At 42.3% G+C, this 23,105-nt stretch overlaps 1 protein-coding gene across 1 annotated transcript in view; it reads right to left on the bottom strand.

Moving 5' to 3' along the window:
• Window positions 1-10,214, bottom strand: part of Diap2 (Death-associated inhibitor of apoptosis 2) — a 121,906-nt gene extending 111,692 nt beyond the window's left edge. The window contains exons 1-2 of the mRNA XM_067143384.2: window positions 8,950-10,214; window positions 2,192-2,414 (exon numbers count right to left, since the gene is read on the bottom strand). Coding sequence (XP_066999485.2) covers window positions 2,192-2,414; window positions 8,950-9,648 — 922 coding nt within the window. The 5' untranslated portion in view covers window positions 9,649-10,214. The remainder of the gene's footprint in view (window positions 1-2,191; window positions 2,415-8,949) is intronic.
• Window positions 10,215-23,105: the final 12,891 nt, after the last annotated feature.

Raw genomic sequence — 23,105 nt, 5'->3', positions numbered from 1 at the left:
GATTTGATTATTAAAGTATTGTGCAATGATGTGACATACGAACTGAGAGAATACCGAGCGGTTCAATCGAATATAAAACAGACAATTTCGATTGGTCATGAGCATGACTCATAGTCATAGGGTACGCTAGATAATAATGTTACTGGCTTTATGTCCCACTAACAACTTTTATGATTTTTGGAGATGCCGAGGTGCTGGAATTTAGTCCCGCAGGAGCTCTTTTACGTGCCAGTAAATCTACAGACACGAGGCTGAGCACCTTCAAATACCATCGCACTGAACCAGGATCGAAACTGCCAAGTTGGGTTCAGAAGGCCAGCGCCTCAACCGTCTGAGCCACTCAGCTAGGCATGGAGGCTAGAGAGCTGAGTTTAAGTAATTGTCGAACGTCAACTAGTTATAAAAATATCGACTGATTAAACTAATAATAATAATAATAATAATAATAATAATAATAATAATAATAATGTTATTTGTTTTACGTCCCACTAACTACTTTTCGGAGACGCCGAGGTGCCGGAATTTAGTCCCGCAGGAGTTCTTTAACGTGCCAGTAAATCTACCGACACGGGGCTGTCGTATTTGAGCACCTTCAAATACCACCGGACTGAGCCAGGATCAAAAAGTTGGGGTTATATGATTTTTCACGAGAGTTTAATCCTGATGTAAACAAATAGGCGGAGCACCTTGGCTTTGCACGTGGACACAGACGTAGTTGATTGGAGAAGCAATCGTCGCACTCACTGGACTGTATGCGAGCTCGAAGAAAATTAGTACGTGGCATTAATTTAATTTTATCTTAGTTTATTACATTTAGATAGTCTGAAAGAGTACGTAATCAAATTAAAATATGGTTGTCATATATACCGGTATGTATCTATAATTTTTTAAAATAAAACAGTGATTAAATAACGAGATATGAAGGCAGAAGGCGTGGTGTAATGCAGGAAGTTTTCTCATAGCGAGGGAAAGTCCCAAGCTGTACAGCGTGGAGATAAGGTGTTGCATCTTGCAGCAGCTGTCAGTGTCAGTATTCACAGTGAGAGAAATGGAGCAAGAGGTGCTCTAGCCTACGATAGCTTTCTTTAATATTCAGAAATGAATAAATAAATAACGTAGGCCCTAATCTTCAGCAGTAGATCTCCCTTTAGACCCCTCTGTTTAGTTTCGCACAGCTCAAAAACTGTTCCTCGTCTATTTTAGGTAATATGCGCAGCACTTTATGTCCGAACACGAGACGTTGACGGGGCGGAGGTCGATACTACACGCTCAGCGAATCACAACTCTTTCTTTGGCTGAGGCGTGGACATGCCTTGTTTACATCAGGATTAAACTCTCGTGAAAAATCATATAGAAGGCCAGCGCCTTAACCGTCTGAGCCACTCAGCCCGGCTACTGATTAAACTAATACGGTAAATAGAATAACCTAATAGCCTACCTACTTACAATCTAGGTACTTTGGAATTATGTTTTGACTACCTTTTTAACACTGCACATAAATCCATCTTATTTAAAACTCCCTGTAAGAAGAGAATGCAAGTGGGTATTATTTTCAAATGAGCTGAGCTCGAGTCCATTATAGCGTACGATTCTTTCAGTGTACCACAGCTCGTTATGTATTGCTTCGGAGGACGTTCGGCTCCCCGCCAATGTCCAGTGTACCAATGATGAACCGTGTGTGTGTTGTGTCTCAGTGATCCGTGACTGCGTACGATTCTTTCATTGTGCCATGATTCACTGTGTCTCGCTGCAGTGGAAGCTCGGCTCCCCGCCAGTGTCCAGTGTGCCGATAAGGAGCCGTGCGTGTCGTGTGGCTCACTGAGCAGTGATTGCACACGATTCTTTCGGTGTGCCATGATTCACGGTGTCTCGCTGCATTGGAAGCTTGGCTCTCCGCCAATGTCCTGCTAGTGAGCCGTGAGTGCACCACTCAGCACTGTCCACTGCGAGTCAGCTGAATCGTGTGCCGTGAGCTCGCCGTTCCTGTAAATTGATTCACACAGACACTTGAATGAATCGATACACTGCTTCGAATCATGCACTCAGTAGCCAACACTACTTCCAAAGGACTGATATTCTTGGTAAGGATTTGAATAGCAGACTATAAAGGAAGTGAGCAACAAAAGAGGGAATACCATGCCAATCTATATTTGGATATAAAACTTATTACTGAAGTAAAAAATTTACATACGCTCATCTCTCTCTGGTGTGGAGGTTGGAGGAAACTCTCTCATGACCACATTATTAGAAGTATACCCATACTGCTCTCCACTAATGTGGGTATCTATGGGAATATTTCCCACAGGAACATTGTAGTGTAATGGACACGATGGGAAGTGGCGGCGGTGTTCCTGATCAGGATCATCACCTGCCTCCCAATGCCCCACAACACCAGAACAAAATGCACATTTCACCTGAAAAAAAAGAAAAATGGCGTTTATCAACACAGAGGTTTATGCTTTAAACCTAAGTGAAAGAATTAGCCTACTTTAATGTTGGCATCTTGGTGAATAAAATATGAAAGATGTTCAATATTTCCTATTTCTACATCATCATAGTCTAGTTTAATTTTTTACATGAACGTGCAATTTCTGAGGACATTAAAACACATTTTTTCATGGCAGGTATCTAAAGTTCTGTAATTTAGAGGCAAGATAATATTGATACATTAAAGCACACAAGTTTGTTTGAGATATCAACATATTGGTACCCCCAGATTCGTCATGGGAAACTGCATTGAATACATAGTTTTTCTTTGTCCATATCAAGTGGGAAATATTAAAAGAACTGAGAAACCTAATATTACCATGTCCTTGCCTGTCTTCTTTACAAGTACACACAAGCAATAAGTCCATCTTCCTTGTTGTCAGGTCTCACGTGTTCTATCGTGCTATGTCTGGACATAGTATCCGGTGCATTAACTTTGCAAAACAAGACTGGACGTAGATCATCTACTCGGTTCATTATTGCACCTCAACTTGAAAACCTTAGACCTGCAATTTATGGAGAGTGCTCATAGCTACCTCAAGGCTAACTCAATTCATGCCGCAATAGAGACGTGTCGGAAACATTAAAAAAATTTATACTCTACACGAGTATAAACTTGCCATTGAAATAGCCAGAAAGAAATTTTGGTCGTATACTGTAATTCAACGGGGCTGCGACAGTGTGTAGGATTTACACCACCGGGCTGAGTAGCTCAGATGGTAGAGTGCTGGCCTTCTGAGCTCGACTTGGCAGATTCGATCCTGGCTCAGTCCGGTGGTATTTGAAGGAGCTCAAATACGTCAGCCTTGTGTTGGTAGATTTACAGACATGTAAAAGAACCCATGAGAGAGAAAATTTTGGCACCAAAGAGTCTCCAAAAACTGAAAAAGTAGTTTGTGGGACATAAAAACAATAACATTATTATGCTTTGGATCAGCTGACCAAATGTCATAAAAAGAGAAGAAAAGATTTCACGAATGAGAAAGGTAATTGGCTTCATGCAAAGTGGTTTAGTTTCCAAGCAAATTGTTCGACAATTCTGTTCAAGTATGGTGTGAAGGATGATTTCCACAAGCTTGTGGTGATTCCATGGACAAATGATCGGGCAAACATTGCTCTGAAAAGAAAATACAGTGCTCAACAATTGTTGAATCTGGTGAAAAATGGAGTATTCCCATCCAATTACAAGGCCTTCATCAACAATTTGCCACCGGCAAAGGATGTCTGTGATTAAGCTATATGGGCACGGGCAGTAGGCAAGGAAGATGATTAGAATGTTCCAGTACCGAGCAAGTGGCTGCGTGGTTTGGATCAAGTAGCTATCCCCTTTTATTCGGGAGATAGCGGGTTCGAGCCTGTCGACAGCCCTGAATATGGTTTTCTGTGGTTTTCCATTTTCACACCAGGAAAATGCAGCCTTGCACCATATGATATGAACCTGTGTGTAATTGGAATTGCGTAAGTGTAGAGTGTTGAATGTGAGGAAAGGAACGTTAAGGATGACACAAACACCACCCGGGGCCGCTGGGTGACAGGCCCCCTATACCGCGGGGCCGGACACAATGACATTATTTACAATAAAATACAAAAGTTGAGCACTAGAAAAGCAGCTGGACTCGATAGGATTTCTGGGGATGTACTAAAGACAATGGGCTGGTATATAGTACCATATCTGAAGTACTTCGATGCATGTAAGCTTTGGGAAATCAATCAATCAATCAATCACTACTGATATGCACTTAGGGCAGTCGCAAAGGTGGCAGATACCCAATCTGTTGTTTTCCTAGCTTTTTCTTAAATGATTACGAAGAAATTGGAAATTTATTGAACATCTCCCTTGGTAAGTTATTTCAATCCCTAACTCCCCTTCCTATAAACGAATATTTGCCCCAATTTGTCCTCTCGAATTCCAACTGTATCTTCATATTGTGATCTTTCCTACTTTTAAAGACACCACTCAAACTTATTCCTCTACTGATGTCATTCCACGCCATCTCTCTACTGACAGCTTGGAACATACCACTTAATACCAATATAATGGATCCGTTATTGGACATGATAAATTTTCCAGCTAACTCATTTTGGTTAGCGTTTCGGCCCAGTGTGCTATGGCTAGTGCCTACCGTGGAGGCCACTGCGTAGGCTTACTTGGAGCCACCGGCAGTGCCAATGCACTATGAGAGACTTTGCCTCATTTTCAAAAATTTATGCCTGCCTGGCCATCATATAATAAAGATGTTGATTCCCATATGGAACATCTTTATCATCTGATGGCCAGGCAGGCATCAATTTTTGAAATATAGACAAAGTCTCTCATTAGTGCATTGGCACTGCCGGTGGCTCCGAGTAGCCTACGCAGTGGCCTCCACGGTATGCACTAGCCATGCGTCTTAGTGAGTGTGCTATTTACCAACTGATGAGCCCAACTTAGCATACTGGGGTGAAACGCTGGCAACCAGAACGAGTTAGTTGGAAAATTTATAATGTCCAATAAAGGACCAATTATATTGGTATTATAAATGTAGGCCTACTCATTCGGAACAAATATTTCAGGTTCCCTATGGGAATCAACATCTTTATCACATAACACTTAGTCAAGCAGCTCGTCTCCTTTCTCCCAAGTCTTCCCAGCCCAAACTTTGCAACATTTTTGTAACGCTACTCTTTTGTCGGAAATCACCCAGAACAAATCGAGCTTATTTTCTTTGGATTCTTTCCAGTTCTTGAATCAAGTAATCCTGGTGAGGGTCCCATACTCTAGTTGGGGTCTTACCAGAGACTTAAATGCCCTCTCCTCTACATCCTTACTACAAGCCCTAAATACCCTCATAACCATGTGCAGAGATCTGTACCCTTTACTTACAATCATATTTTTGTGATTACCCGAATGCAGATCTTTCATTATATTAAGACCTAGGTACTTACAATGATCCCCAAAAGGAACTTTCACCTCATCAACGCAGTAATTAAAACTGAAAGGACTTTTCCTATTCGTGAAACTCACAACCTGACTTTTAATGCCGTTTATCATCATACCATTGCCTACTGCCCATCTCACAATTATTGAGGTCATTTTACAGTTGCTCACAATCTTGTAACTTATTTATTTCTCTGTACAGAATAATATTATCTGCAAAAGACTTTATCTCTGATTTCACTTCTTTACACATATCATTGATATACATTAGAAAACATAAAGGTCCAATAATACTGCCTTGAGGAATTCCCTCTTAATTATTACAGGGACAGATAAAGCCTCGCCTACTCTAATTCTTTGAGTTCTGTTTTCTAGAAACATAGCCACCCATTCAGTCACTCTTTTGTCAAGTCCAATTGCACTCATTTTTGCCAGTAGCCTCCCATAATTTACCTTATCAAATGCCTTAGATAGGTCAGTCTTGATACAGTCAAATTGACCTCCTGAATCCAGGATATCTGCTATATCTTGCTGGAATCCTACAAGTTGAGCTTCAGTGGAATAACCTTTCCTAAACCCAAACTGCCTTCTATCAAACCAGTTATTAATATAATCAAAAATAATGCTTTCCCCAAGCTTACATGCAATGCATGTCAAACTGACTGGCCTGTAATTTTCAGCTTTATGTGTATCACCCTTTCCTGTATACACAGGGCTACTATAGCAAATCTCCATTCATTCGGTATAGCTCCTTCATGCAAACAATAATCAAATAAGTACTTCAGATATACAGTAGTACTATATCTCAACCCATTGTCTTGAGTCAAAACCTTATCAATTCCAGCTGCTTTTCTAGTTTTCAACTTTAGTATCTTACTGCAAATGTCATTGTTATCATAGGTAAATTTTAATACTTCTTTAGTATTAGTCACCTCCTCTATCTGGACATTATCCTTGTAACCAACAAACTTTACATACTGCTGAGTGAATACTTCTGCCTTTTGAAGATCCTCGCATACACTCTCCCCTTGTTCATTAATGATTCCTGGAATATTCTTCTTGGAATCTGTTTCTGCCTTAAAGTACCTATACATACTCTTCCATTTTTCACTAAAATTTGTATGACTGCCAATTATGCTTGACATCATGTTATCCTTAGCTGCCTTCTTTGCTAGATTCAATTTCCTAGTAAGTTGTTTCAATTACACACATGATAGCGAAATTCATAACTGGTTCGACAGAAGGCAGTTCGGGTTTAGGAAATGTTATTCCACTGAAGCTCAACTTGTAGGATTCCACCAAGACATAGCAGATATCTTGAATTCAGGAGGTCAAATGGACTGTATCGCGATTGACCTGTCTAAGGTATTTGATAGGTTGGATCATGAGAGACTACTGGTAAAAATGAGACTGAACGGGTTGCTATATTTCTAGAAAACAGATCTTAGAGAATTAGAATAGGCAAAGCTTTATCTGACCCTGTAATAATTAAGAGGGGAATTCCCCAAGGCAGTATTATTGGACCTTTATGTTTTCTTATATATATAAATAAATGATATGAGTAAAGAAATGGAATCAGAGATAAGAGATTTTGCAAATTATGTTATTCTATATAGAGTATAAGTTCCCAGATTGTGAGCAACTGCAAAATGTCCTTGATAATGTTGTGAGATAGACAGCAGGCAATGGTATGTTGATAAACGGGGTTAAAAGTCAGGTTGTGAGTTTCACTAATAGGAAATGTCCTCTCAGTTTTAATTACTGCATTGATGGGGTGAAAGTTCCTTTTGGGGATCACTGTAAGTACCTAGGTGTTAATATAAGGAAAGATCTTCATTGGGGTAATCACATAAATGGGACTGTAAATAAAGGGTACATGGTTATGAGGTATTTAGGGTCTTGTAAGGATGTAAAGGAGAGGGCATACAAATCTCTGGTAAGACCCCAAATAGAATATGGCTCCAGTGTATGGGACTCTCACCAGGATTACTTGATTCAAGAACTGGAAAAAATCCAAAGAAAAGCAGCTTTATTTGTTCTGGGTGATTTATGTTACAAAAATTTTGCAAAGTTTGGGCTGGGAAGACTTGGAAGAAAGAAGACAAACTGCTCGACTAAGTGGTAGCCTATGTTGCATGTAACTAGTCTCATGTTTAGACCCGTATTGAAACTTTAATGCTTTAAAGCATAATATGTATTCCAAAATGAGCAATTACATGAAAGAAACCGGCTATCAATATACCACAATAGAGAGACCTCAAAATAAAAGGATTGAAAACGGGAAGTTAATGGCTGAGTTTGAGAATACTTATATCTATTTGGATCAATATTTTAATAAAGAAAAAAACCTGAATGATGCGATTGAAATAAAGAGTCTGTTAACAGAGGAATTGCTAACATTACTACAAACTTTCAAATTTGAAAAAAGTAAAATCTTTGTTATTTAATTCCAAAACTCCCACCACAAAAACAGATACAACTCCCACTTTGACAACGCATAGAGACTCCCCTCCACTTGCTATGCCAACATCCAATGCCCCGCCTACAGTTCCTTCCCCTACATCCCCTACTCGCCCTCCACAAAAACAGATACAACTCCCACTTTGACAACGCATAGAGACTCCCCTCCACTTGCTATGCCAACATCCAATGCCCCGCCTACTGTTCCTTCCCCTACATCCCCTACTCGCCCTCCACCAAAGTTTCTTCATGCATATAACACAAGAAGTAAAAAATACGACAGCAAGCAGTCACCGTGCTGTAACAAGAATCGCAAGGCATCATAACAGTAGTCAAATGGGCGAGTGACGCATATCGATGCGATCACCAGACAGCATAACTTCATACAATACTCTTAACGTAATTTCTTTTGTTACAGACGCACCAACACATAAAGTCATTGTAGAAGATAATACATCAACATCCAAGATTCTCAGAATTGAAATCCCTTTTAACCAAGCTCCTATAAAAAACGAACAGCTTCCAGCTATATGTCAATTCACAACTAGTTTGGGGAAACAACCAACAAGATGCCTAGCCGTTCACAATCAATAAATTATTGCAGCAAGCATCAAATTAATGCAAGACGTTGAACATTCTCAACTATTTTAATACATACATTTAGAAGTTTTAAGCCTTGGGTACTATTGAGTTTTAACAGGGTTCATGACTCAAATTTTAAGTAGCACAATACAAAAAGCTGACTAACAATTGAGCTAGGAAAAAAATGAAGCAATTTCTGAGAATTTTAGCCAAATCTCATTGTTGTGTGTCTCACCCATTCGAAATGCTAGAACGTAGTTAGGCGATTGACTATGGCGCGTGATATATTGTATTAGGTTATAAAAGCAAAATTACTTCTGGGGGACGGTGGGTGGGTTCTTCACTTTCGCAGTGAACACATCTCTCCTCTACAAGGTATTACACTTAAAATTTCCAACATATTACATCCTTATCATGCTATAAATGTAATGTAACCTTTACTGAATTTCTACCAGCCTATCTATCGTGCACTCTTGTTATAAACATTTAAACTTCTTTTTTACCTTGTCTTCTTCTTGGAGGTAATAGAAACCAGATTTTGCAAGCTGTTCCGGGGGAACTATATGAGATTTTGGCCATGTTCTGAAGGTCTCTAGACGAGCTGCTTCACTTCTATATCGTAGTCGATTATCTACTTCATCATGCATATCAGGAATACCTTCCTGAAGTCTTATGTCGTCAGTATTACTAGAGGGTCTGATTAGAGAATCAGCTTCAAATTCTCTGCATGTAACTTCTGCCGTTCTAGATGAATGAATGTCATTTCTATTTTCTACTGGTTCATGAGGTTGGACCAAGCGCTCACTTCCAAATTCATTATTACTTGGTAAATTACTAGTAGGATAGCTCCCTTCCAAAGAATTCTCAGTTAAACTACCAGGAGAATTACTCTGTAATGAATCTGAACCCTGAGAGGTACCAGATCGATATGATACATTAGATAAACTTTGATTTAAAACAGGCACATTTCCTGCTTCAGTTGGCTTTTTAACAAAGGGACATTGAGGATTTAGTATGCGATGCTTTGCCATTACTTGATCGCCATAATCCCATTCTGATATTCTTCCTCCACAACAAAAGCATTCCACAATTAAGTTTTCTCCAGTATAAAAGAATCCAGCTTTAGCAATACGCTGAGGTTCTACAACAGCATTAGCTGGCCAACTGTGGAATGTCTGTAATCTATTTTCTTCATAATTCATTATTATAAAGAACTATAAAAAAAAGAACTGTGAAACAAAATATTCACCACCAACTGCTTATAGGATTATTTTACCTGTAGTTCACTGAATGTATCTATAACTCATAGCCACATTTCACGAATTGTGGGGATCTATTCCACTGGTAAAATGAAAGGGAATTTCATCCTTCATCCCATTCGAAAATTCACTAGAGAAATTTACAACCGAGTAAATCGCCGCGTAAAGCAATGACATTTCAGTACACTCAAGAACCATGAACAAAACTGAACATTATCCAATTCCTCGGTAAAAAACAAATCCGAGATATGCTATCAGACATCATTTGCAGTGATTCTTTCACATAACAATCACAAGTCACAGGCGAGATCATTCCCCCTCAGACTTTTGCTCGTACAAATGCATACGGACTATACCATTCAGATACTCGAAGACTCATTTCATGCCGCTACAACCAGGCTACAACCATAGTGTAGCACAACTTCATCCATTCTAGGTTATCACAGAGAGAATATCACAAGCACAAGACACATGACCAAAGAGGATGACCAAACATGTCATAGTGAAAGCAGCGTCACCAACTCCTGCTCACAAAATATAGCCTTTTTCTTCTATAGATGGGCCGGCAGAAGGTTGCACTTGACAGTTGTAGGTCATGTTGGCACCACTACAAAAATCAGTCGAATGTTTACAGTAGGCAACAGGGTCGCCAACCCCTAGATACTCATTATCACCAGATATGGATGTGAAAAACACCAGAAATCTCCAGATCTGGATTTGAAAACTCTATAAATTCTCCACATGTAGTAAGATAATGCATTAAATTTACACTTACCTCCTTCCAGTTGTGCTGTTCTGCCTCTAAAGTTTAGTAAGTCTAATGGTGTCCTCTTGTAAAGATAGGTCTAGCCTATAATATAGCCATATGATCAACTGAATACAAGTCACACTCAAACACTAGCACTATTATAATAATAAAATGTTCACTGCGTGTTATCAATTGTCGTAATCCTAACATAAGTGTATTAAATTGCAAACTATATACACAAATTAAAAACTGTACTATGTTTATTTATGGCTGATCTGTATAAGTTGAGGGTACTTGACCCGGATAGTTGTATGACTCTAATGTGCTTATTTTCTGCAGTACTTCTTTCGGTAGATTGTATGTATAACAGCATTTCCCTGTCCTATTCAATCCAAATTTTAAACACAAGACCAAATGGAGAGTTTGTATTGACATTCTATTTCTCAGTTTATTTTTAGTTATATTGACTTGGCTGAACACTCGTTCTACATCCGCATTAGAATGAGGAAGTACGAGAGTAGACATAGCTAAATTTGTAAGTTCGCTGAAAGGGTTTTCACCAGTTGAATCCCTATACATATCAACTTTTGCCCAAAATTTCACAGTGTCCTTAACTTCAGTCCACTGGATATGATGCAAATTTCTCCACTGGTTTTCTACTTTCGCAATAACATTATTGTCAGCATAAAAGAGTTGTGCTATATCAACTTGGCAACTATATCAACTATATTGGCAACTTAAAAGGCCTTAAACAATTTTCGGGTGAAAAGAGAGACATTTTTTCAAGGATCCCTATATTTTCAGGTAATCTTTCCCTCAATTGTTGGGTAAGTTCAACAATGAATTGCACGCATCTATCGCGTAGTTGTTTCTGTTGGTCTTCAGAAAGCGAGGACGATGATACTTTAGTTTCGAAATCATAACCTAGATAGGGCTTTGGGTCCAGATGATTATTAATTTCTGTTTTCAAGACATCTACTTTGACAGTGGGCAGTAGAACCTTGGTGCATAATGACTTAATGAGAAGGATTAGGTCACCTAATAATTTTGTAGGATCTTGGTTTCGACTTTCGAACTTCTTATTTACGGTCTGCACTTCAACCAAAATTGGCTTCAGAAAAGACAAGTACAAGTAATTGTGAGGGTCACTATACATTGAATATAAAATATCGGCTGTATAACAGCGATCTTTAAGACGAGCGATTTCAAAGTGTGTTTTTAACTCGGTCCACTGTTGCATTATTCTTGTCACTGCACTTTCGATGGACAGCCACCGAGTTTGGCTTAACTGTACTAATTTCAGGGGAGAGTCGCCTTCATTTATTGCCTCGTATAGTTCTTTGTATACAACCTGCCGTAGAGATGATTGTGAAAACCAATTGGAACTTTCCCTTATGAGGAAATCTAAGTTCCTCGGTAAACACCCTGATGCATGTGAAACTACCAATTGTAGAGAGTGACAAACGCATCTGATTAATTGTAGATTTGGCACTTTAGCCTTTAACTTTACATACACGCCATGATTTATGCCTACCATAACAGACGCATTGTCTGTTCCTATTGCTTTTAATTTAGTCAAATCCAAACCTTTATTACACAGACATTTCTCCAAAGCCTCAACTATAGCATCAGCTGTACATTCGGACAACTCTACTAACTGTAGATATGTCACGACAATCTCTCTTTTTCTTTTTGAATAGTATCTTATAACAATGCCTAGTAACTTGATAACTGAAATATCATTCGTTTAATCCAACAACAAACTATAACCGATTTCACTTTCACGTAAATCATCTATCAAGTCTTTTTCAAAATGAGGAGCTAACACGTTTTGTATTATAGCAGTGCATTTTGCACGATGCAACTTCAAATTATTAATCCCTTTGGTATCGGGAAAATTCACTTTACACAACTCGCTAAGATGGTCAACCACTTGAACCGAGCAATGTTCTGCTATGAAAAGTGCCGTTCTTCCTTCCACTAAATTTGTCTCAATATTAACTGGTTTAAAATATAAAGTTTTCTGCCTATTAGAACTAAAGGGTTCGGCTGCCTTGAGGTGTTTAGCAGTGTTCCTATGTTTTTCAATATCTCCTAATTTAGCAGCTAGTTGAGTTTTACAGTATTTACAAAAGCCTATTGTGGCATTTCCTTCTACTTTTAGTAACCACTTATTATACCTATCATCCTTAAGCCATTCGTCTCTAAATCGCTGTTTATACTGAGGTTTCCCTATGGTTCCCAACTACACTAACTCTGTAATTAACACATTTAACATAAATTAAGAAGTAGACACTACCACACAATCACAACTCAAAAGTCCAGCGCACTATCTTTAATCACACAGCGACATTGGCACTGGAGCTGGGCTCCTCGCATGATTCATTCTAACTTTTCCAGTTACAACTGTTACAAGTAAGAATGATGTCGACCGCGCTATTATTCACCTTAATAATAAAATCAATAATGCACGGAAATACAACATTGGTGCTGTTAAAAATCCAGCGCTCTTGCTCACACGCGACAATGGCGCTGGTTTTTTTGTCAACTTAACAATGTCAAGCGAGTCGCTTACGTAAACATGTTAAGATCATATTTTATATGATAGGTCATAATATTTTACAAAGTTATACGTCTCATGACCGTAGTTCTTTTTTAAATTGACATTTTATTATAAAATTACCAAATATGTCACCAAATTTTAAAGAAAAACACCATATTTTCGACTTGTCGCAAAATTCAAATTTTGTCACCATACGCCTTCCTGAAAACACCAGATCTGGTGACAAAATCACCAGACTGACAACCCTGATAGGCAACAGTATTCAGTTAGAAAGGAATGCAGTTACTATTCGAACACTCCTTGCGACAATATTACATAACAGTACATACAGTACTTATTGATGAAAGCATTTCTTATCCTTTAGTAAAAGAAAAAAGAAAGAAAGAAACTTTGAATTTCAGCCACATATTTTATGTTTTGGTCTATGAAATACTGTTGTACTCTTAATATTGTGTCATTCAGCGCAGTTTAAATTCTCCAATCATTCAGTGTATAGGGGATGGACACACCTCTGAAGCGGACAATTCATCGATACTGTATTTTTTTCGGCCGGAGTGACGCCTCATCTATAACTCGCACCTCGCCGAGCCCAAAGCACAAAGGCTGACACCACAATTGGAAGTCGGCTATATTCACTTACGTCCTCAATCCACTCCAACCTGGTCTCTTCGAACATGGCATCACCACTGCAATTCTCTAGACCGGACTACATATACACTTCAGGTCGTCCCGCCCTGCTGATGGACCCAGCGCCTGCTCTGTCTACAACTGGTACACCGCCGTTGCCATCGTCTTCTTCCTCCATCGTCCCAGCTACCACCACCACTATCACCGCACCTATCACCACTACTGTCTTTGTTTCCGCGGTCTCTACCGTTCCTACCACCACTACCATTCCGTCTCATCCATTCCCTATCATGACGTTTCCTCATCCTCCAATTCAACACAATGTTCAACGGTCCGACTCACAGCAACTCAGACCACCAACTGTTGCAACATCAACACCACCGTCTACAACCGCACCAGCAGCAGCTGCCCGCCAACTGTCATCACCGCCGTCAACCTCATCCACTACTGCTGTCTACAGCTGTGTCGTTCGGGGCGTCGACCCTCTTCTTGCAGCAACAGAAATTCAACGTCACCTTCGTCATCACGGCATTCCAGTCCGGAAGGCATCCCGCATCTTCAACGCCTATGGCCCCACGTACTTAGTGCGTCTTCAACTATATACTGCAGCAGACGTCGACCAAATCATAGCCAACGGTGCAACCCTCTACGGCCGTCTTCATGAAGTCGAACCTTCTCGTTCTCCTCCCCACTCTAGATATCCCATAGCTACACTACATCGTTACCCCCGGCCAGATCATCCTTCCTTTCAACCTACACACTCCGTCCGCCCATCTTCTCCCCATCTGAATATCTCTTTCCCCCCACCACCGAGTCTTGAACATCGTAGATAGTTCACAACCGTCCTTTACCACACCGTCTCAACACTTCACCACCTTACCCTTCCCAGCGACTTTCAAACCGCCACTCTTGGGTAAATCTTCACTTTTCCCATCTTCCTTAAAACTTCATGCCTAATGCCCATCCTTTTCATTACCAGCAGCGTAGCCCTTCCTCCTTCAATATGTCAAATCGCTTACCCACCTTTTTCATTTATCCAATCTCAAGTTATCTTCACCTCTCTTGGCCCGAGCGATCGCGTTACGATCTAAGAGGCCCACCCCGCCCTTTGGGTGGGGAATGAAAACACGAAAACAACAACAACTGTATAGGGGGAAGAAAGCGGATCTCTGTGGCTCACTGCTATTCCTGAAGCGACGCACTATTTTTTCCTCGGCCGGGTGATTACTCATCTTTATCTTATCACCTCGCCGAGCCCAAGAAAGCAAAATTGGCTGGCACTGCGAAGGAGGTCGGCTTTCCCATCAAGGGAGCTGTTCAATAAATTTCCAATTTCTTTGAAATCATTTCGGAAAAGGCTAGGAAAGCAACAGATAGGGAATCTGACACCTGGGCGACTGCCCTAAATGCAGATCAGTATTGATTGATTGGCCCTCAGACGACCCGGTGTCTCTTCTGCTCTTCGGCTTCTCAACAGCTCCAACTTCCAACCGGCTGCCGATGTCCTGCTTTCCTGCCGCACATCTTCTGATGTCTCTACTCTACTGCAACATGGCGCCCGCATCGGTGATTTCGACTACTACGTAGAACCCACTTCGGAGAGTCTTCGTGCACAGCTTCTGGATGACGAATCACCTTTCCCTATCACCACCGCTAGCCATACTGCGACGTCACCACTTCCCCATCCCTCAACCCCGTCAAACGTGTCCTGCACACCTACTACTACTCCTACCACTGCCATCACCACATTCGCCCATACCTCCTCCCCGTCCCAAGTTACTACAACTATGTCTCATCCCTCCTCTCTCATGACGTCATCTCCTCCTTTCCCTCCCTCCACTCATCTTCCCGCAACTTTGAATACTTTCCTTCCATTATCCACCGAGGGACGTACATCTCCAACTCCGGCTGAGAACTTGGACACACCAACATCTAACGGCACTTCTACCTACAGCTGCGTAGTCTGTGGTGTGGACCCCAGCATAACACCAGCTACCATCATCCAGGACCTTCGCCGGACAGGGATTCCCGTGCAACGCGTCTTCCGGATATTCAACGAGGATGTCCAACCTATCTCATACCGATTCATCTGCCTACGCTGGAAGATACAGAACGCCTCATTGCCAACGGAATCAACCTCCATGGCCGACACCATAGAATTGAACCCTCCCGCTCACCTCCTCGCACTTCACCCCAACCTCCACCACATCGTAGTCGTCCCCGGCCTACCCCACCTGCCTCCCCACCTAGCTTTTCATTTCCCTCTTTTCCACATACCCCTAGCTTCTTCACACCCCCACCATCCTTTGACATCCTTCGCTTCATCCTTACCTCCCTGGTTCACTTCTCCTCCTTCTACCATACCATAGCCCTTCACCTCTTTCCCTCTAACTTAGGCTAAAACCATTACGCTTATTGTCATTGCTATTTGTAGTTATGTCTTGTTATTCTTAATGAAGCATTTCATATTAATCAGCCCAGAGGTCGCCTTCCCCCACCACTTCTCCTTATTTCAACACAGCTTCAGAGCTCTCCTTCCTTGCACGCTTCTCCTCATCCCCGTCACCTCTCCTGGCCAGAGAGCGGGCGTAACCCTCTAGGTGGCCCGCCCCACCCCTTCAGGGTGAGGAATGAAAACTTTTTCAGACAGACTGTATAGTTGGGAGGACTCACAATTCTCTTTTTCGTCGGCCGGGTGACGTCTCAGCTATAATTTTGCACCCCGCTGACCATAATCAAGCATATAGGCTGGCACCGAGATGGAGGTCGGCCTTCCCTCTACCTACACTTGCCTCGTTTGTGATGTCCAACTCGCCATTCTGGAAGAGAATATTCTCACTGCCCTTCGACCATCTGGAGTCCACTGCGCTTCCCGGCTCCTCGCCGGCCCAGGACCTTCCGACGTAGTACTGCTCTATTTGGCCTCTTCAGCCGACCAGGACCACATCATTCATCATGGAGCACTGATCAACAATCGTCTTCATCGTGTGGTAGCTACGCCCCCAAACATCATTGCACAGCTCCCCGCCAGCGACCAAGAACCGCCTGCATTAGTCACGTCGTCTCCAGCAACAACACCACCCTCATACCGCTCACCACCTCTATCTTCGCCTCCTAACTACATCTCCTCTGTCACTACCATCGTCACTATTACCACCACCACCACCATCACCACCACCACTACTTCTGCCCACACCTCCCCTAACTTTCCTCTTACAACTTCCTTCATGTCCCATCCTTTTCCCCTTATGACGTTTCCTCCCCCCGCTTCTCTTTCCCCTGTTCAAAATCCCGATCAGCTCCAGCCGCCGGCCGAGGAAAGTACAGCACATCGCCTATCATCCCCACCACCGCCGTCAGAACAACAGCCAACTTACAGCTGCGTCGTCTGTGGGGTAGACCCTACTCTCCCTTCTGATCTGATCACTCATACCCTTCGCCAATCAGGACTCCCGATACAACGCGCCTCCCGAATCTTCAACACCGATGGACCTACATACCTGCTGCGGCTCCAACTACCGACGCCCGACGACGTTCATCGCCTCGTCCATCATGGCTTATACCTCTACGGCCGTCACCACCGCGTTGAACATTCCCGCTCTCCTCCACAATCCTTGAATCGACCACCCTCACCTCGTCGACGTCACCGGCCTACTCTTCCTCACCAATCTTCTAGTTCCAATCACCACTTTCCCCCATCTCCATCCAGTTCCTTGTTCCCACATCTGCTGTCCTCCGACAATCTGCGTCTTCTCCTTACGTCACTTGCGCACTTCTCCTCCTTATATCACCTCCTCGCTCTCCACTGTTTCCCTAGCACAACTCTTTAAATCTAGTATCTCTGTATAGTTGTATGATTCATTTGTATTGTACTTAATTCATAATCTTCTAATAAAGGCATATGTATCATTCCACCTCACTTAGCCACGAGCCCCCTACCTCCCATATTCTTTCACATCACCTTTTCCCATTTCCCACTTTCCGCACATCTCCTCCTCCCCGCCCAAGCTCTCGGCCAGAGGGAGGGCGTAACCCCTTCTGGGTGGGGAATGAAAACTTTTCACGCACGCACGCACGCTGTATAGTTCTCCAGCTACTTGTGTACTGTATGGCAACATATACGAACGGCAACACCTGAATATAAGCAGCAGATCAACAGAGAGCATCATTCGTCGAAAATTTACTATCTGCGGGTAAAGCAACATTCATGGTCGTCCGGAAGTACCTCACCACCACCACGAGGACAACAAACCGTGATGGACGAAGAAACAATAAAACAAGCAAGGAGTCTTGAATCCAACGATTCTCCGAGTCCCACTCATCGTAAGAAGATCGCCATTGCTCCTGAGGATGACAGGTCCCGAGCATCGACTGGCAGTACTTATACAACACTGTCAGCCAATCCCGAAGCGGCATATACTTCTAAACATCAAGGAGAGTGATATTATAGCACCGTTCCATTTACCACCTGGGAACCAGTCTCCGAAATTTATGCCATCAAATAGAGGTGTGACAGTCCAGAAATAATGTGTCACTGCTCCAACTGCCCCAGTGACACGACTGGAGCAGTGACACGTTGCCGGTCCAGTGACAAGCCGGTCCAACCACAGATGGAGCTGAGGAGCATGGCATAGCATGCAGAGCGCGGTGACACGCTGCCGGTCCAGTGACAAACCGGTCCAGCATCACATAGAGCTGAGGAGCATGGCTCCGCGGTGACATGCTACCGGTCCAGTAGCAACCGGTACAAGCACAAATGGAGCTGAGGAACATAGCATAGTAGGCTTACGTAGTCAGCGGATGCACGATTTGCTCTGTTCTTCGATTATGTCATGATCACGCCTGTCTTATCTGATTCGATAATGGCACACTGGTGGTAGGTTGATAGTATCAAACTATTTTTTATCTTCAATTAATAAATACATACGTAATAATGTTCATTGTTTTACGTCCCAATAAGTACATTTACGGTTTTCGGAGACGCCAGGATGCCGAAATTTAGTCCCGCAGGAATTCCTTTACGTGCCTCTAAATCTACCGATACGAGGCTGACGTATTTGAACCAAACCAAATATTTTTGACCTCAAACCAATAAATTCCTCAATTATTTTTCCACTACATTCATCCTTCATTTTTCCTAAAACTTTTTTATTTACGCGAGGCATCTGATAAATGTTATTTTCAGGATAGTCGCTTGTGTCAAAATGATTGATCATAGTTTTTGTATCTTTGTAAACATCTTCAGTTCTTGTGCTGTAAAAGAGGGAATCCGTATCTCTATAGCATACTTCAATATTATCGCCGTATTTCGGTTTCATGACGTCGTAATGAAAGTCATACACGAGTGTTTTGGAAATATCCAAGATGCTCATTCCTTCTTGACGTATTTGAGCACCTTCAAATACCACCCGACTGAGCCAGGATCGAACCTGCCAAGTTGGGGTCAGAAGGCCAGCGCTGTACCGACCAAGCTACTCCGCCCGGCACAATTTTATTTCAAGAAGTAAATTACAAGTAGACTTCCTGGAAAAAGTAACTATTACAAGTATTTTTAATGTAATCGTTACAAGTAAACCGATTACTTTTACCCAGTTATTTACAACTAGGAAAATGATAATATTTTGTGTGCAATTCTTCCCTAAGATTCTGACATGTGAATGACCCATAATGTTGTTTAGAAATCGCCGATGATCATTTTGAAATATGACGTTTTAAAAAGTATTCAGTCTTGTGAATTTAAAATGTTCATTGATCATATTCGCCATATTAAATGATTAGTTATAGTATTAAAAGTGACGTTTAACTATACAGTATTTTAACTATGTTAAGAAAAACAGTCATTAATAATAATCACAGTAATAAAGTATTATTATTATTATTATTATTATTATTATTATTATTATTATTATTATTATTATTATTATTATTATTATTATTATTATTATTATTATTTGCAGAAACTTTTTAATGCTGAAGTAGATTACTGTGGATTTCTTTCATTCACATGAAATATTGAACACCATACCGGTAGCCTATGTCTCCGTCCTGTTCTTGTCACAACCTCTCACAACCTCCCTAACGGTACGGGACAACGACGGCTGTGTCACTGGACCATTTGCGAATAGCAGTAACAACACTTCCCGGTACAGCAAACTGCGAGTCGCAGCGCAAGACCGTCACAGTTTGGTCACAGTAGCAGACAGCAGTGGACCGGTAGCAGCAAACTGCTAGTCGCAGCGCAAGACCGTCACAGTTAGGTCACAGTAGCAGACAGCAGTGGACCGGTAGCAGCAAACTGAGAGTCGCAGCGCAGGGCTGTCACAGTAGCAGTGGACCGGTAGCAGCAAACTGCGAGTCGCATCGCAACACTGTCACAGTAGCAGTGGACCGGTAGAGAAGAGGATCCTGGAACAGGTTGTCACTGCTCCATTCGGAGAATAGGTGACGCGTACCGGTACGCCAGTACCGACACACCTCTACCATCAAATATTAGAAGCTATGCAGAGGCAGCAAAAAATCCTGCACTGCCCTACCAAGTACGACAGCGCAGTGGCACAGCAAAAAACACCGGTCTACCTGCCCCATTCTACATTGTGAAGTTGAAGTATCTGAACCCGGACATCAACCATCCGAAAGCAATCTACCATATTATCACCAAGTTCCTGCCCAACGCCATACATGAGTACAATCTAGAAATTCAATGGAGCAAAGACGGGTACAATATCAAAACTTCTAGACCATTCTACTCAGTCCTAGTCAACTCCATAAGAATGGCGCACTTTGGAAAGCACGCTGCAGCACAGAACTTGGCTCAACAACCACAGCGAAACCAGCCACCATCGCGTCTAGCCACCACCTTGTCAGTGGTGGCATACGGGGTCGACCGCAGTTATACTGAGGACGAGGTCTCTGCCCGACTTCAGCAGCAGGGACATCAAATCTTCCGGGTCATTCGTATCCGGAATGCCAACGGACCGACCTCGCTGATGCGTATCCTGTCCCGGGATGCTGCAACATTGGACAAGGTACTGAGGGATGGTGTGCTGATCTACGCGAAGCGACATCGTGTGGAGGCCTCCCGCTCATCTCCACCACAGCTCAGGCGCTGCGATCGCTGTCAATCCTACGATCATCCCACTACTGCACCGTGCTTTCTCGATCAGGTATGTGAGATTTGTAGTGGTCAACACGCCTCACATGCTTGCATGAATAAGGGATCACCCAAATGCAGCACCTGCGGCGAAGCTCATCCAACATTTTCAGTTAAATGCAAGGGTAAACCTCAAACTTCCCCCACTCAACCAGAAACCGTGCTACCTATCACTCCCATTGACCTTTCTACCCCGCCTTCCTCTTCCACTCTTCCCCCTCCCTCCACTGAGAACATTATGCGATTCACCACTATGGTGCTCCAGAATGTTCTCCCCTTCCAACGTCCTAATATTCTGTATCAGGTCCAGTTAGCGGCACGATTGATCTTCCAGACTCACTTGGACGCAACGTTCTCCGGGACAAGAATGCACTGTGCATTCTTTCCCCTTGATCCTAGTCCACTATTGTAGTAAATGAAAATTTATTATGATAATGTATGTGCTCTGAGAGCCAAGCGCCCGCTGCTGGATCTGCAGATAGATCAACACAAACCGGATATCTTAATAGTTAATGAAACATTTTTAACAAGGAAACAAAGTCCAAAATTTAAAAACCATACTTTCTACCGCTCCGGTCGCCCCACCAGAGGACGCGGATGGTAGCTATTAGTATTCATCAATCCATTCCCTCACAACAACATTATCATTATCTAAATGAATATCCATCTGAAAATTTAATTATAGAAATCACGATTGGAAAACAAATAATAGCTCTAGCAACAATTTATATATCTCCAGGTTCTTCCCCACCAACCAAATTTGTGGAATACATCGATCGTAAATACAGTACGTACATTATCATCGCAGATTTTAACATTACGTCATATACGCAGTAACAACAAACCATCTACGACCAACTATTACATGATATCCGGGGTGTTGACTTACCCTTCCCCTCCCCCACCCTCCCTATATCACAAACGACCCCTGACATTGTAATCCTCACCCCTAACCTAGCAACGAACTGTGACATCACTATGCTACCTTCAATCGGCAGTGACCATGTCCCTGCCCTATTAACCGTAACCAATGTACTAACCAACCCATATCAACATACCCAACGTCCTTCACCCGTCAGACAGTATAATCGAACCGACTGGGTAGCGAATAGAATTGGGTAGCATACAGGCAAACAATAACAGACAAAATACGCAATACCGACCCACCTACATCACAGCATGAATGACATGACGTAATTAAGACATTAGAATTCGCACTAATTACTGCCGAAAGACTGCATATTCCTCGCCATACCACCCATTCCTCCAAACCTGCCCTTCCACCTAAAGCACTCCAGCTATTAAAATATTCCCACGACCTTTACAAGGCATACCTCCGCACCCGTGACCCAAATACCCTCCGCGAACATAGAACTACCCTTAGACATGCTCGTTCATTTATCAAGGCTATGAAACGAAAAGCCTGAGCAAATACTTGTACTGAATTATCCAATACGACTGATACTCGCAAATATTGGACCAAATTAAAACAACTGACACACATAAAGAAATCCTACCCCCATTATCCAATAATACATAACAAATCCGTACCCAATGATCCTAAAGTAAAGGCCGACATTTTCGCAGATCATTATAGAGTAATTTTCTCGCCGTCTTCCGACCCCCATTTCTACCATCCTGACCACGCTGTAATAACCGAATATGCGGATATCACTCAACCTCCTCTTCGAACTAGCTTTGAACCTCCTTCCGCCCCTGATTCCCATCATCCCTTAAATGCTCCTATTACAGTACAAGATATAAAAGACGTACTGAGGACCAAAAAGAACACTGCCCCTGGTCTATATCAGATTACTTACCGACACATCAAAGAAGCTCCATATCCCTTCCTACAACTCCCAAGTGCAGTATATACTATCATTCTCCATACTGGATTCTTTACTGCCCATTGGGGACATGCTACTATTTTGTTATTTTTAAAACCTAAAAAACTGCCATCCCTCCTATCGTCCTATCGTCCTATTAGCCTTCTAACAGTGTATTCTAAAATCTTAGAAACCATCCTCGCACGCCGTATATATTCCTATCTCAATTCCCTCCATCTCATACCACAATCGCAAGCCGGTTTCCGTCCTCAGAACTCCACACATGACCACCTCTTTCATATCTCTGCATCCCTCACAAAATATTTACCTCCACAAAACCACGCAGCCCTTATCAGTCTAGACGTTGAGAAAGCCTTTGACAAGGTATGGATCTACGGACTGATACCTAAACTTCGTCACCTCCCGCTACCTATGACGATCATCCGTTACCTCGTCAACTTTCTTAAGTCCCACACAGCCCAAATC

Source organism: Anabrus simplex, chromosome 3 (genome assembly GCF_040414725.1).
Source record: "Anabrus simplex isolate iqAnaSimp1 chromosome 3, ASM4041472v1, whole genome shotgun sequence".
In the NCBI taxonomy this organism is placed as follows: domain Eukaryota; kingdom Metazoa; phylum Arthropoda; class Insecta; order Orthoptera; family Tettigoniidae; genus Anabrus; species Anabrus simplex.
This window is presented reverse-complemented; position numbering and strand designations above follow the sequence as displayed.